The sequence below is a fragment of the Hipposideros armiger genome, unplaced genomic scaffold (genome assembly GCF_001890085.2).
Source record: "Hipposideros armiger isolate ML-2016 unplaced genomic scaffold, ASM189008v1 scaffold_461, whole genome shotgun sequence".
Lineage (NCBI taxonomy): Eukaryota > Metazoa > Chordata > Mammalia > Chiroptera > Hipposideridae > Hipposideros > Hipposideros armiger.
The window spans coordinates 443,924-457,935 of NW_017731811.1; the positions used below are offsets into that span (position 1 = coordinate 443,924).

At 50.8% G+C, this 14,012-nt stretch overlaps 2 protein-coding genes across 2 annotated transcripts in view; both read right to left on the reverse strand.

Annotated features, from left to right (window-relative positions):
* The window catches only part of ABAT (4-aminobutyrate aminotransferase), a 69,933-nt gene extending 58,952 nt beyond the window's left edge, over positions 1-10,981 (reverse strand). Inside the window, exon 1 of the mRNA XM_019666129.1 lies at positions 10,848-10,981. The gene's annotated coding sequence lies outside the window, so the exon portion shown is untranslated. The remainder of the gene's footprint in view (positions 1-10,847) is intronic.
* A 2,034-nt stretch (positions 10,982-13,015) lies between these two features.
* The window catches only part of METTL22 (methyltransferase 22, Kin17 lysine), a 20,864-nt gene continuing 19,867 nt past the window's right edge, over positions 13,016-14,012 (reverse strand). Inside the window, exon 6 of the mRNA XM_019666127.1 lies at positions 13,016-13,028. Coding sequence (XP_019521672.1) covers positions 13,016-13,028 — 13 coding nt within the window. The remainder of the gene's footprint in view (positions 13,029-14,012) is intronic.

A 14,012-nucleotide genomic window follows, 5' to 3' on the forward strand; every position in this document is an offset into this window, starting at 1 on the left:
GAACAATATACAGTTGGCTCTTGAACAGCACGGGTTTGAACTATGCAGGTCCACGTATACGGAGATTTTTTTTCAATAATGTACATTTATTTTCTCTTCCTTATGAGTTTCTTAGTCATATTTTCTTTTCTTTAGCTTACTTTATTGGAAGAATACAGTATACAATACATATAACATACAAAATATGTGCTAATCGACTGTTTATGTTATCGGTCAGACTTCCGGTCAACAGAAGGCTATTAGTGGTTAAGTCTTGGGGGAGTCAGAAATGATATGTGGATTTTGAACCACAAGGGGGTTGGCGTCCCTAACGCCTGGGTTGTTCAAGGGTCCTATCTCTTGATTCCTTGTGGCTCTATGGTTACAGAGAGTAACTATAACAGGAGTGAGTGCAACCTCAGTGGAAGGCAGCTGAATATGTCTAGATACCTAATTATAGGAGAACAACTATTAAGTAACTTGACATGGCATTCACAGAGAGCCCAGAGGCACCTAAAAAACTGATCCGTGTTGGATTGGGTTTCTGAAGGTGTGCGAAGAGGAGCTCCCAAATGGACTGTCAAAAGGACAGTAGTGTCCTGGCATGGTGCCAGGTCAAAGTGAATTCCAATCCTCAAGAGAAACACTTGAACATTGAAAGTAGGTCAACACAGGGAGCTGAGTACATCTGCAGTCGACACAAGGCGAAACTTCTCGGCTCATCCTGAGCCAGTGGAGGAGAGGGGAAGCTTAGAGTTAGGAAGTCTGGCTTTTCTGCACGGCCAGGGAAGCAGGCATTTTGAAGCTATGCTGCTCTGGGAATTCAAATTCTAGTTCCGGGGTTCTGCAAACGCTGGCCAGCGGCCTGATTTTGTACATGAAGATGTATTATATTATAACACAGCTACACTCGTTCGCTTATGATTGCTGAGGCTGCTTTTAAGTGCTACAAGGGAAGAGTCGAGAGGCTGTGACCGCAATGCCGACGATGTTTACCATCTGGCCCTTTAAAGAAAAAGTTTGCCGAACTTGGATCTGGGGCGTTCCAAGCCTCGAAACCACAGGTCAATCCCATCTTTCTAACAACAAACCGGTGATCCATGTCGCCCCATTTTAAGAGGAGTTCCATTTTTAGAGGAAGAACGCATACCCTGGTTTGGAAAAGCCACTGTTAGCCTCAGACACTCTCTCCTCTTCCTGCGACCGCTGGCAACACCAGAGGTGTGTGCTTCTCTCCACAGTCAGCATCTACAGGCCGCCTGCTTTCTCTGTAGCTACCGACTTTCCCCTTGAAATTATATCGCTTTTTCACAGAAATGAATTCAAGTGAAAAGTTTTACCTCCCTATTCTGTCTGAAGAGCAGTATCATTTGCTGTTAGTAGAAGGTCCTCCTAAAAAACAACACGGTCAGAACAGAGCTGTGTTGGGCGACTCCCCGTGAATTCTGGCGTCTGCACAAGGCTCTAAGCCATTCCACGCCCCCAGGTACTTTCTCGCGTGCATCCCATCTAATCCATCAGTTGACCGTTGGCGCCATCTTAGAAACAGACCCTGAATCTGCCACTATCCCCCACCTCTCCCATTGCGACTCATATCCAAGCCCCCAGGGCTCTTACGATGGCCTCCTGGCCACCCCCCCGCCCCCCACACACTTTTTCTTGCAGTCTGTATGTAATCAGCACAGGAGCCAGAGTGGACCACTGCAGAAGTCAGATTAGATCACATCAGTCCTCGCTCTGCTGAAACCCTCCAGTGGCCCCCACACCGGGAAAAAGCCAAAGCCATCGCAGTGGCCTCCAGGAAGCTCTGGACGACCCTGCCACCCTCTCCCTCTCTGTCCTTGTCGCCTCTCCTGCTGCCCACCCCCGTCCTTCTACAGCTACACTCGCCCTTTACTGCTTCTCAAAGATGCCAGGTGCGCTGACCTCAAAAGCTCTGCTGTTGCCCTTTCCACTGCCCCCAAAATCTCTTCCATGTGTCTCCCTCTCTGTCTACTTTGCCTTCCGATTTTAAGTAGACAGTCCCCTTCCCCTTCTCTGCTTAACGTGTGTCACCATTTTGCTTTCCTTAAAAAGTCGTCTGTCTTCCCCACACCCCCCAGAAGAACCCGCGCTCTGTGGGCACAGAGCTGTGTCTATTTCTATTGCTGACATATGTGAAACGATGCAGCGGCTGGTATTCTAATTTTACAAAGGGGAAACTGAGGCACAGGCAAATATGAGAGAGAAATGACCTGAGCGGGCTGATTTTGGCTCAATAACTAAGAAAGCTCCCTGCGTGGGGAGTGGCTTCCCCGCCAGAGGCTGGTCGTCTTCTTCTCTAGGACGCAGCAGAGGAGCCTCAAGCGTCCGGGAAGGGGCTTGGTTACGCCGGATCAGCTTGGACATTCCTCCCGGCCCAGGTTCTGAGAGTCTGTGCACTGACTGACCACTCCCCGGGGCCCACTGCCCTGCCCACGGCAACGGGGCTGGTGACTCAGGGGCAAGCTGCTCTGTCCAGCTAGTTGGACAGATAACTGCTCCGTGTCGCTCTACTCGCCACGAGTGTTATTTGTGACTTAGATCACTCCAGCACAGGAAAGACTTCTTCCCACTTCACAGAGGAGAAAACCAAGGCAAAGAAAAGTGAAGGGCCCTTGGGCGGGTCAGACTTTATCTACACTCCCTCTGTGCTGATTTCCGGATATCAGGAATGCTCTTAAACATCCCGGGATGCCATGGTGGCGCCATTTTGCAGATGGGGAAACTGAGGTTCAGCAAAGGTTATGGGAAAACCCCATCCCCACTCTTGTGGCAAGTACGTGTCGGTCTGGCGGCTTAAGTTTTTCTGCGGCATCACGAGCACGGTGCTGCAGGGTGATTCTATGGAGGGGGAGAACTGCGATCTTTGCAATCATCTGGCTCCTGCAGAAAATGAAAGCTACAGCAAGGCACCGGCCACTTATCGCAGCCGGTATGAACCATCTGCCTCTCATTCCGGTCTCTGAATAGAAATCTCTGAGGAGTTCGCCTTCCTCCCACCATGCCCGCTCAAGTGGGGAGATGATGGTGTAGACTCAGCAACTTTACCTTAAAACCGTGTGGCATTAACACGCCTCTCTTCTTTACAAAGGACGTCCCCTGGCAAAGCTGGGACTCTTCGTCTCACAGGCTTGGAACAATAAGCTGACTCATGGAGACACGGGTGCTGGTCAGACAGCGATGGGTCCAGTGTCCCCTGGCACAGCGGCCCCCCCAGAACATGGCCTGCTGGGTCTTAGGGAGGAGGTCAGGGAAGGGCAGCGTGTGGGTGGGGAAGGGAGCACAGGGCAGTGCTCCCCACACTGGAACTTGCGATGCCCTACGATAGAACTCAGGTGTCCGGCAGGGCGTGGCAGCCTTCTGGAGTTTCCTTTTCTTTCTGCTTTCTTCTCTGCCTGTCGGGTCCTGCCCTGACACAGCCCAAAGCCAGATTCCGACCATACCACCAGTACGCAAGCCCCTCCTTTAGCTAAGTGGCAGTGTCCACTGGGAATGTCCAAATTAAAAACTTCCAGAGCTGGATCAAAACCTCGGAGAGCTTGTCCAACTCTCCCATGTGACATAGAGGAAAAGCGAGGCTCAGAGAAGACAAGCGATATATGCCTGATGCCTCTGCGGAGACGCTTGGCAAGGAACAGGGCTCCATTTCTGGAAGGTCTACGACGAGCCTTGACAACCAAAACCTCACATTCAATTCTGTGAGACAGGTGCTATTCTCCCACCCATTCTCCAGATGAGGCAACTGAGGCTCAGAGTCACGTGGCTTGCCCAACACACACAGGTAGACGCATCCACTGAGCCACCCAGGTCCTAGGGCCTCAAGTTTCATTTCCCAGGAGCAGATACTAGACGGCACTTCAGTAAACATTTACCTTAATGGTAATCTTTTTATTTTAATGTATATTAAGGAAAAAAACCACATAACTATGAATGGATAGTAACAGATATGGTTGCTTAGGAAAATAAAGCATCATCGGTGGATAGCGTGCCAGTTTCCAGGTCCTGATATTGTACTGTCCTTAGCAAGATGTTGCCACTGGGGCAAACTGGGTGAAGGGCACATGGCATCTCTCTGTATTATTTGTTACAACTGGGCATGAATCTGCAGTGATCTCAAAATAAAAAAGGTCACTCGGAAAACAAAACAAAACAAAAATGGGCAAAATGAAACAAAGAAATCCGTCTAAACAAATTTGGGAACTAATTAGACACCAAACCTCAGGAACGTCTCCAGAAAAGTTAATCCAAGGAATGTATTCATGCATTCATTCAACAAACAGTGGCCACACGTTCACTTTATGCCAGATCCTGGGACGATGGTGGGGACACAGAAAGTACACGTAAAGTCTCTGTCCTCATGGGATTTACAGTCTAGTGCTGGCGACAGAGAATTACAACAGAGTGGTAAACCCACGAGAGAAGGCCCCGGGCAAGTTCCCCTAAGAAAGGTGGGCAACCCTCTTTGAATGACAAGGCACCTGGGCCACACCCTAAGGGATTGACTCTCTGGGCCAGACTTGACTCTTTTAATCGCATAAGATGGAAATTTCAGCTGCATAGAATCTTGAGCCAGTTATTTAACCTCTGTGCCTCAGTTGCCTCATTTGCAAAATGTTGCTGAGAACAGGACCTACCTTGAAGGTTAAACAACAATACAGGTTAAAGTGCTCAGGACAGAATCCAGTGCCCCTTTGATCCCTGTTAAAAGCAGACCCCGAGCGGCCCTCCCGTCATCGGCATTGCTTGCAGGGTCTGCCCCTGAAAGCAAGTGTGGCAACCCCGTGTACAAACATCCCTGAGCCTACAGCTGGCCTTCCCATTCAAGTTGGGGTGCAGGATGCAGAGGGCGGTTCCTGCAGCCCCAGATGAGCCTTGGCAGGGGCGTTTTCAGCAGTCCCAACACCTGTAAGGGGAACACACCCCATTTTATAACCTTCCCTGGATTAAAGATTACCAGTCCTGGTGAGGTTCAGTTATAATCTACCATCTCCTATAACATAGCACTGGATCTCTCAAAGCTCTTAACCAAGCAAATCTCTCCTTAACCGCATATTCTGCGGGAGGGGGCAACACCCCAACATACAAAGGGCAAGAGGTTTGCCCTGTATCCTCATTCCCTCGAGATAAACGTGCCGAGAGGTCACCTGGGCAAATGCAGTGACCTTTGGCACACCGTGGTGATCAACAAGGGCACACGGATCCATTAATGTTCTCCATTCCCACAGGAAGGGAAAAAACAATATGACAAGAGCTGTGCGTTTCAGGCCCCTATGGGGGGGGGTTCCTCTTCACCCCCCTATCCACACAGGGGTGAATTCGCAGTATTGGAAACGCCCTGAATGGTTCCAGAACGGGTGAGTTTTAAAAATCTACCACGAGCCAAACATCACGGGTTCAGCTGCGCCCTCCTTACCAACGTTATCGAAGGCATTTTACTGACTCCAATGTGGAGCCTAGGCCCTGCCACCCCCGTGGAATAAAACCCCAGAAGCCCGGTAAGAACCAATCACAAGAGACAAGCAAGGTGTGACAGATATGCTCCCCAACAGAAACTTCCTCTGAAAACATTAGAAAGAATGTAGAAAAGGCATGCCCTTAGGCAGGGAGCCCTCACCAGAGCTCGGCTGTGCTGGCGCTCTGTTCTAGACTTCCAGCTTCCAGCATGATGAAAAATACACTGCTGTTAATGAAGCCACCCGATGCCCAGTATTTTGTTACGGCAGCGTGAGCAGACTGAGATCAACTCCACAAACTGCCAACCACCCAAATGTCTACCAGCAATGGGGTCAATAAGGAAACCATAACCTAGTCACGCCACGAACTCTTTACTATGCAACAAGGAAAATGAACGGACCAAGTACCGGGGAAAATTGCACAGACATTAAAGTCTGCGAAAGAAGCGAGACACAAAAGTATACGGGGAGGCAGGCCGAGCGAGACGAACCTGTCATGAAGGGCGCGTCCTCAGGCAGTACACCTGTAACTATAAAGAGAGCGAGCAAGGATTGCTCTGTGAGAGACGGACGGGGTGACATGCGGATGAGAACACAGGGAACACAGTCACACTGTCATAACTCTGTCTGGTGTCAGACGGGTGCTGGACTTAACCGGGGGATCACCATGTAAGTTACATGTCTAACCACTATGCTGTACACCCGAAATTCATATATTATTGTATGTCAACTGTAATTGAAAATAAAAAATTATTTTTTAAAAAAGGGCACGGGGCTGGGGGCGTCTGTTATTTCTGGCTCAGCTCTTGACCTGGTTGGCGGTTATATGATGGTTAGCGTCATGGTTTACAGAAAGCATTAGAAAAAAACAAAACGCACATATCTTTCCATGTAGCAGCTCCACTTCTAGCAATGTATCCTGTGGAAATATCTGCACATGTGTGGAGTATGCACATGGTTGTCAGTTGATGATGCTTCCTTTGTGATGGGAAAATACTGGAAACAGCCTAGAGACCCATCAACAGGGGAATGGTCGGGTAAATGAAATGCCATTCACAGTGGAATACTCTGCAGCCATGAAAAGGGATAAGACAATATCTCTGTGCTATATGAAGGATGAAAAAGTGCCAAACGGTGACCATTTTAAAAATACGGAGCTGCCTCTAGGAAGTGGAAGGGGCCCAGGAGATGGGGATAAGGGAGGAAATTTTTACTTTTCTCTGTAAACCTACTTGTACTATTTTACCATGTACTGCACCGCCTACTCGGGAAATAAATGATCATTTAAAAGCAGAATCAGTACGTACATATAGGCTGAGTGAAAAAGGCATGGAAGGGAAGGCGGAGGGAGTCCAATTCTCTGGACTTGGAGGTCCCCAGCGAAAACTATGACAAGTTGGGTTTTGGAGCTGGGCAGGTCTCAGTTCAAGTCCAGCTCCTGGCTCTTCCTATCGCTGTGACCTTGGCCAAGGAAGTTAAAACTCTTGGATTCTGTGTCCTCATCCACAAAAGAGGACCTTCCCACCTGGATTACTGACAGCATTCAATGAGATAATCCTAATAGAGCCCAGCGGCTGGCAGGTAGAAAGCATTCGACTGTGCTTGCTCTTATCCAATCTAAAAGCCACCAATGTGATGTCGCCATTTTACAGAGCAGAAGTCTGAGGTCCAGGAGTCACAATCTCGAGGGCACCCAGCAACACATCTGCTTTCCAAATATGGGACTTTTTCCTTGACGCCACAGGAGCGTCTAGGAAACAGACCCGAACGCAAGCCCACAGCAGGACCTCGAGGGGTTGTACAGGGTCAAACCTGATGGATTCCTGCAAATGATTTGAGCTGTTGGTGGGTGGCTGCTGCTGGAAGGAAACAATTGGGACTTTCTCCACCTGCCACTAGTTTTATTCCCACTGATGGATGGGGAAACGGAGCCCAGGCGAGGCAGTCATGCCTTCTGCATCTCCGTTTCCCACCTCTGCAATCAGTCTTTCTTCCTCCAGTTGTTGTGAGCAATGAGATGAGCGAATATACAAAAAAAAACAAAACCCTCAGAACAGCCCTAGGACCCCCCCGCATGCTCAGCAAATATAGCTGCCATTGTTTATGGGTCATTGGTATTAGGTCGGTGGGGCCTGAGTTGAACCTCCTCCTTTTTTCAAACAACATTTACTATTACTCCCTTTGTAAAGATGGGGAAATGGGACACCGAGAGGGAAAGTGGCTGTGGCCTGAGGCCCTCACGCTGGTGGATGCCCAGTTCAGCTCCAGTCAGTCTGACCCCAAGAGCCACAGGGAGGCTGGTGGAACGATTCCTCATGGCCAGGACGGAGGCTTGGCCAGTGGCGAGGAGGCCTCAGATCCCTGCCTCCTGGTCTCCAGACTCTCAGGAAGCTCAAAGGCCTGAATTTCAGCCGCTGGTAACTTCCAGCATCACCACAGCCATGGATGACTTGGCTCCCCTGGGGACATCTGGCAAGGTTTGGAGACAGTTTTAGGTGTCATAACTAGAGGGGGTTGCAGCAGGGGTGATGGTAACCATCCTACAGTGCACAGGGCAGTGTCCACAAAACGAGGCTACCCAGCCCAAAAGGTCAACGGTGCCGAGGATGAGAAACCCTGCGTTAGACCTCTCTCTTGTCTGATGCCTACCCCACAACAACCTCATTCAAAGATGAAGAAACTGAGGTTCAGAGAGCTGAATGACTTGTCTAAGGTCCCCCCAGCCAGCGGTAGCCAGGAGTCGACTTTTGACCCCATCTGCCTTTAGGGTCTGCGGTCCATTCCACATACTGCACCGTCTATCTGAGAAGGCATCGCCCTTGTCTCCAAGTGCCGGGCGACTGCTCACTGCCATGGCCCCTGGCAGATGATCTATAGGGCAGGTTACAAATTTTACCTAAAAGCACAACCTCCCTACTGTTTTAGAGATGACTTTGCACTAGTAATCATAACCACGGTTTCTATTTACTGTGTGCTATGCTCTTTATGAGGATTAACTCGCTTTACCCTGATGAGGACACGAGCCGCAGAAAGGGTAATAATTTCCCCGAGATCCCACAGTGAGTAGCAGGTTTGGGCTCCAGACCCAGATAAGGGGTCAGAGACCAATCTCTCAACCCCTATGCACTACGGTTCCCCCTCATGCTCTCAACATTCACCTTGGACTTCGTTCCTGCTCTAAATTGAAGTACGTGCGACAGGCCAGAGCTCCAAGCTCTTGTCTGGAAAAGAAGCCACGCTCTAAGCAGGGATGGGAGATTACTGCAGAGAGCTCGGGGCCAGAAGGAATGTCCAGGTACCGAGAGGGAAGAGGCTCTGAAGGAAGGGGATGTGACTTCCTCGGACCTTGTACAAAGTTCCTGGAGAAAACCCAGCTATGCAACTGAGGTTCCTGCAGCAGTCTTGGCTCCAGCACACTGCAAACAATCTTATTTGCTATCCTGGGTTGATCTGGATTTTGGCAAGCCTAAACTTGGCAGTGAGCTCGATAAAAAGATCACCTGGGGGGGAAACTCCCAGGAATGGATTCTACAAGCTGGCCTGTTGGGGGAGAGGCACTGAGTTCCAGATCTGCCCCCTCCTAGCTATGTGACATCGGCACCTCTCTGACAAGTGAGGACAGCAGCGCCCAGCAGTCTGGGTTGTGAATGAGAGGACTGGAGGTAGTCTGGGACCCCCGTGTGCCACAAGCCCTGGAGAGGCCATGGCCAGCTTTGCAACCCATTGGCTGGGTGACCTTGAGCAAGTAAGTCTCTTCCCGCTTTGTGCCTCTGTTTGCTTAACTGCCAAAGGAAAAGGCAGGGTCTTTGGTCTAAAAGCCCTCTGAGGTCTTAGGGCTCTGGATGGGCCGTTTCTCTCTCCCCAGGGCTGACTTCTTTGGGCATCAAGGACACACTCCATACTCCAGGTCAAGGGCGCAGTTCCGAAGAGCAAGGCGAAGCTCCTTGCCTTTCTGTTCCCTGCTCCCCACCACCACCGGGCCTGCCAGAGAAGGGCTGCTCTCAGACACCCCCCCTCCCCCAGGTCACCAACATCCTGTCTCTTAGTCCAGCTTCATGGAAACAACAAAGCCAACACCATCTCCAGCCTAGTGGATGGTTCCTGCAGCATCCATCTTCCTTGGCTAAACACCTAGGGCATTCCATCGAGCAATGCCCACAGGAGCTGGGGGGAGCATGGGGGAGTCCCAGGGAGCAAATTGGGGCCCTTCTCTCTGCACAGACAACCCCTTCTCCAGGAGAGGGGTTGGACTGCCTCAGGGGAGAATATTCTGAACACAGCCCTTTGTGTGTGAAGTGGGGTGGGGGGTGGGGGCTGTCCCTGCTAGTTCTGCTGCCTCAGACGCCACCGCTGCTGTCAGAGTTTGGAGGCCCCTCCAAGGGTGTCTAGGCTTAGGACCTCAGCTTTCAGGGCTTCAGCCTTACAATTTCTTACTAAACCTCTTGCTCTAGTCCTAACCTCTGGCCAGGGTGAGAAAAGGTGATGGAATTAGGTAGCGCAGCGAGGTGGGGGAGTCCAGTTGGGGAAGGATGGGACAGGGGAGGCGGGGAGGGGTGGTGTGGGGTGTTAATGGGATGGGGCTCGTGTGAAAGGGTTAGGCAGGGATGGAGTGAGCAGGGAGACTTGGTCTGAATGGGTATCCACACCGTTGCCCAGTTTCTGAGGATAAAAGCCCCTCATTTTCCATCTTGACTGGAGGAAGGGGGAAACCTCCAAAACACCTTTAGTGGGGTGGTGTCTGAGGCAGCCATGTCTTTCTTATGGGTGGGGAGGGGGCCTTCGGAGGGGGGTCAGGGAATCACCTCTAAAGGCAAATACCAGAGTCTAGTTTCTGAGGAGGGGGAAGTAGGGAGGTCCATATTGGGGTGACATGGAGTCTCTGCCCTGGGAAGCTCCTTGCCTGAAGGAGAAGCTTATATCCCAGGATATCTGGGGGCCTCCATTTTCCACGGAGGGAGCACACTTATCTATGAGAAGACCCCCATCGTTCCGAAGGGAGGGTGGAGAGAAGAAATCCACACACAGTCTTTAGGGAGGGGGAAAGGACGCGGATCTCTAAAGGTATAAGGGGGACCTAGATACCTGGGGAGGCTGGACCCCACTTTTGGGGGGCACCTTTCATTTCAGGGGGTAAATTAGGGAGGGGAATTCTATCCCTAGAGCCTAGGGTCAAGAGGAAAGGCCCATTTTTGAAGGAAAATGGAGCTGTTTGCTTTGGAGGGGGGGGAAATGAGGGGGGGGTCCTTTCTTTTCGGGGAAGGGGACCCACCACTCCGAAGGACGAGGGCCGCGTTTCCGGGAGAAGATGCGCCGCGTTTGCTCCCTGGGGGCAGGGCCGAAGGCCTGCTCCCCGCGGAAAGGCCCGCCCCACGCGACCCGGCACCTCGCACTCACCTCCAGGCCCCGGCTCGGAGGCGCGGACTCGGATCTGCGGGGGCCCCGACTGGAGGGATCCGCGCCCTGCGCTCGGGATGCGCCCGGCCTCTGCCTTGCTTCACCCAGCGACTCGCGGGGCTCCCGGGCTCCGCCGAGCCCCGCTGGCCAATCAGCGCTGCCGGCCCCGGCCCTCGCTCACGCGGCAGCCAATGAACGCGCCCGCTACGGGCCACCGCCCCCGGCGGGAGGGGGAAGGCGCGGCGGGGGCAGAGTCCGGCCTCCCCCGGCGCAGGAGCCGGGGGCCTGGAGGAGGAAACGCGAGGGCCGGGAGCGAGGACTGGGGCAGTGGAAGAGGCGGCCGAGGACCTCCATCAAGCCGGGGGGTAGTCTATGTGATCGGGGTGGGGTGAGGAGCCTGTCTTTCAATGGGGGTGGGGGGCGGCTCTATTGGTTGATTTAACCTAGACCTTAATTACTCCCTGTCCTTTTCTCTGGACCCTTGGGGTTACGGGTGAGTGTAGCTGCCCCAAATGCACCCCATGCCCCAGAATCCGGGTTCTGTAACCCTAGAGTCAAAGTCAGACAATGTTTCATATGAAAAGGAGGGGAACAGCAGCGTGCCCTGCTCGCCTTCATCCCCCAGCGCGGGAGCTCAGGGCCCTCACGCTCAGCCCTCCTGAGCTGCCATTCGCTTAGCGCCTCCTGGCCCGCCAGCTCCAGAAGACAGATAGCTTGTGCAGTGTGTGTGCAGAGAGCACTGGACTAGGAGTCCGTGGTTCCTTCTGCAAGATCTAGGGCAGGTTGCTCCACCGCCCTGAGTCTCAACAGTAAATGGAGACAATAGTGAGAGTACCTCCTTCATGGGCATAAACGACATTGGAGATGTGATGAAGATGCTTTAATAACAATTTAAATGCTGTATGAAAACTAGTTAATACTAAAGTATGAATGCCTTATAGCCCCGTAGCTTTTTAAAGATGTTTGGAAAGAGGATACATTCATTCAGTAGTAAAGTCAAAGACACAAGAGACTGCCCGTCAGTACAACCAAGTGTTCATAATGAATGGATGAATGGAGAGATTCCAGACCTTAAAAGGCCAAGAAAGACTACAGCGTGGTTTTCCCCACTAAGCCTTATCAGGTAACTATTTCCTTGGTCTGCTAGAGTCTTGCAGAATCTGAGGTCCCTCCTTCCCTCCTTGCAGGAATCCAGGCTGCCTTATTTCTGATTAGGCAAAGAGGGCTGTAGTTCTAGGGATTAAGAAATTAAGATAAATATAATGCAAACAAATAAATAAAAACTGCCATCACACTACCTGCCTCCCTGGTGTGGTCTATGACGGTAGGGACCAAACAGAAACAATAAATAAGAACAACTAATTGAAAGGAGCAGACAGAAAATATAATTGATCCACAGTTCAGCTGAAACGTGGAGAGCTTCAGCAATCTCTTTGGTGTGTTATTCCTGTCCCCTTGCTTGCAGAACAGTTCAGTCACATGAAAATTATACAGGAAGTTCACATTTCAGTGTGCATAAGTAAATGACATTTATTTTGGAACACAGCCATACTCACTTATGCATCATGTATGGCTGTTTATGTACTATAGAGGAAGAACTGAGTAGTTGTGACTGAGGCTGTGAAGCCAAAACTATTTACCACCTGGCCTTTTTAGAAAAAAGGTTGCCAAGCCCTGGTCAAGGCAATTAGGGGAAACAAAGTATATGGAGTCATCATTCATCTGTTCATTCATTCAACTACATATTGAGTCTCCACTGTGGGTTAGGTCCTGGTCCAGGGCATCCAGGAGGTGCTGCCCTGTTTCTGGTTAAGAAGGGGTGTGAGAGGGGTATTTAGAGCCAGGCGCTTTGCCAGCTGACTCTCAAATAGCTTCATTGTGATACTTGTGAAGAAAACTGTCAGCAGGTTGAGAAAGCCTTTCTCCCGCTAGCTTCACTTGCATTTTCTGCAGTTCCACAGTTTTCCTACCGGGCTGCTCAGGGCTGCAGCTGTATTCCAAGGGATGGTGAGAATGTTTTCCAGAGGCTGGCCGAGGCCCAGGATGGGGGCTCCTTCCAGAGGCACAGCTCTGGCTGGGAGGGCTCCCAGTGCACCCCCCGAGAGGAGAAATGAGGGCGATGGAGTGGGAGGCTCTCAGGGCGCCAGCAGTGAGAGCAGGAAAGACCCTTAGAGATCAGCACTGTATTGTACAGAAGAGGAAGATGAAGCCCAGAGTCGAAGATGAACTTGCCCAGAGCCTGGATAGAATGTGTGACTTATTTCCTAGGTCTGTGCTTTCCAGGATCCCTGCTCTTAAAATAATAAAGGGAGGGGCGGCCGGGTGGCTCAGTTTGTTTGGAGCACATGCTCTGAGCAGCAGGGTTGCCGGTTCGATTCCCACATGGGCCAGTGAGCTGCGCCCTCTGCAACTAGATTGAAGACAATGACTTGAGCTGAGCTGCAGCTGAGCTGCCGGTGGGCAGCCAGATGGCTCAGCTGGTTGGAGTGCGTGCTCTTGACAGCAAGGTTGCCAGTTCGACTCCCACATGGGATGGTGGACTGCGCCCCCCGCAGCTAGATTGAAGATGGCAACTGGACTTGGAGCTGAGCTGTGCCCTCCACGGCTGGGACTGCAGGACGGCGGCTTGACTTGGAACTGAAGGGTCCTGGAAAAAAACACAGTGTTCCCCAATAAAGTTTAAAAAAATAAATAATAATAATAAAGGGATACCAGAGATGGCATTTGGGTGTGATGGAAAGAGGACCAACTCGGGATCTGATATTCCAGTTTCACCTCCCAGTGGCCAGGTGACATTGAACAAATTTTTTACCACCTCTCAGCCCCTGTGTTTTCATCTGTAAACTGGATAAAGTATCTACCACAATATCCATATGTAAAAAACTGAATTTGGATCCTTACCTCACACCATATACAAAAATGAACTCATAATGGATCAAATACCTAAATATAAGATTTAAAACTATAAAACTCTTAGAAGAAAACACAGAGGTAAATCTTCATGAACTTTGGCAATGGTTTCTTAAGTGTGACACCAAAAACATAAGAAACAAAAGAAAAAATAAATTGGAATTCATCAAAATTAAAAGCTTTCGTGCATCGAAGGATACCGTCAAGAATGAAAAGACAGGGCCGGCCGAGTGGCGCGATGGTTAAGAACTCGCT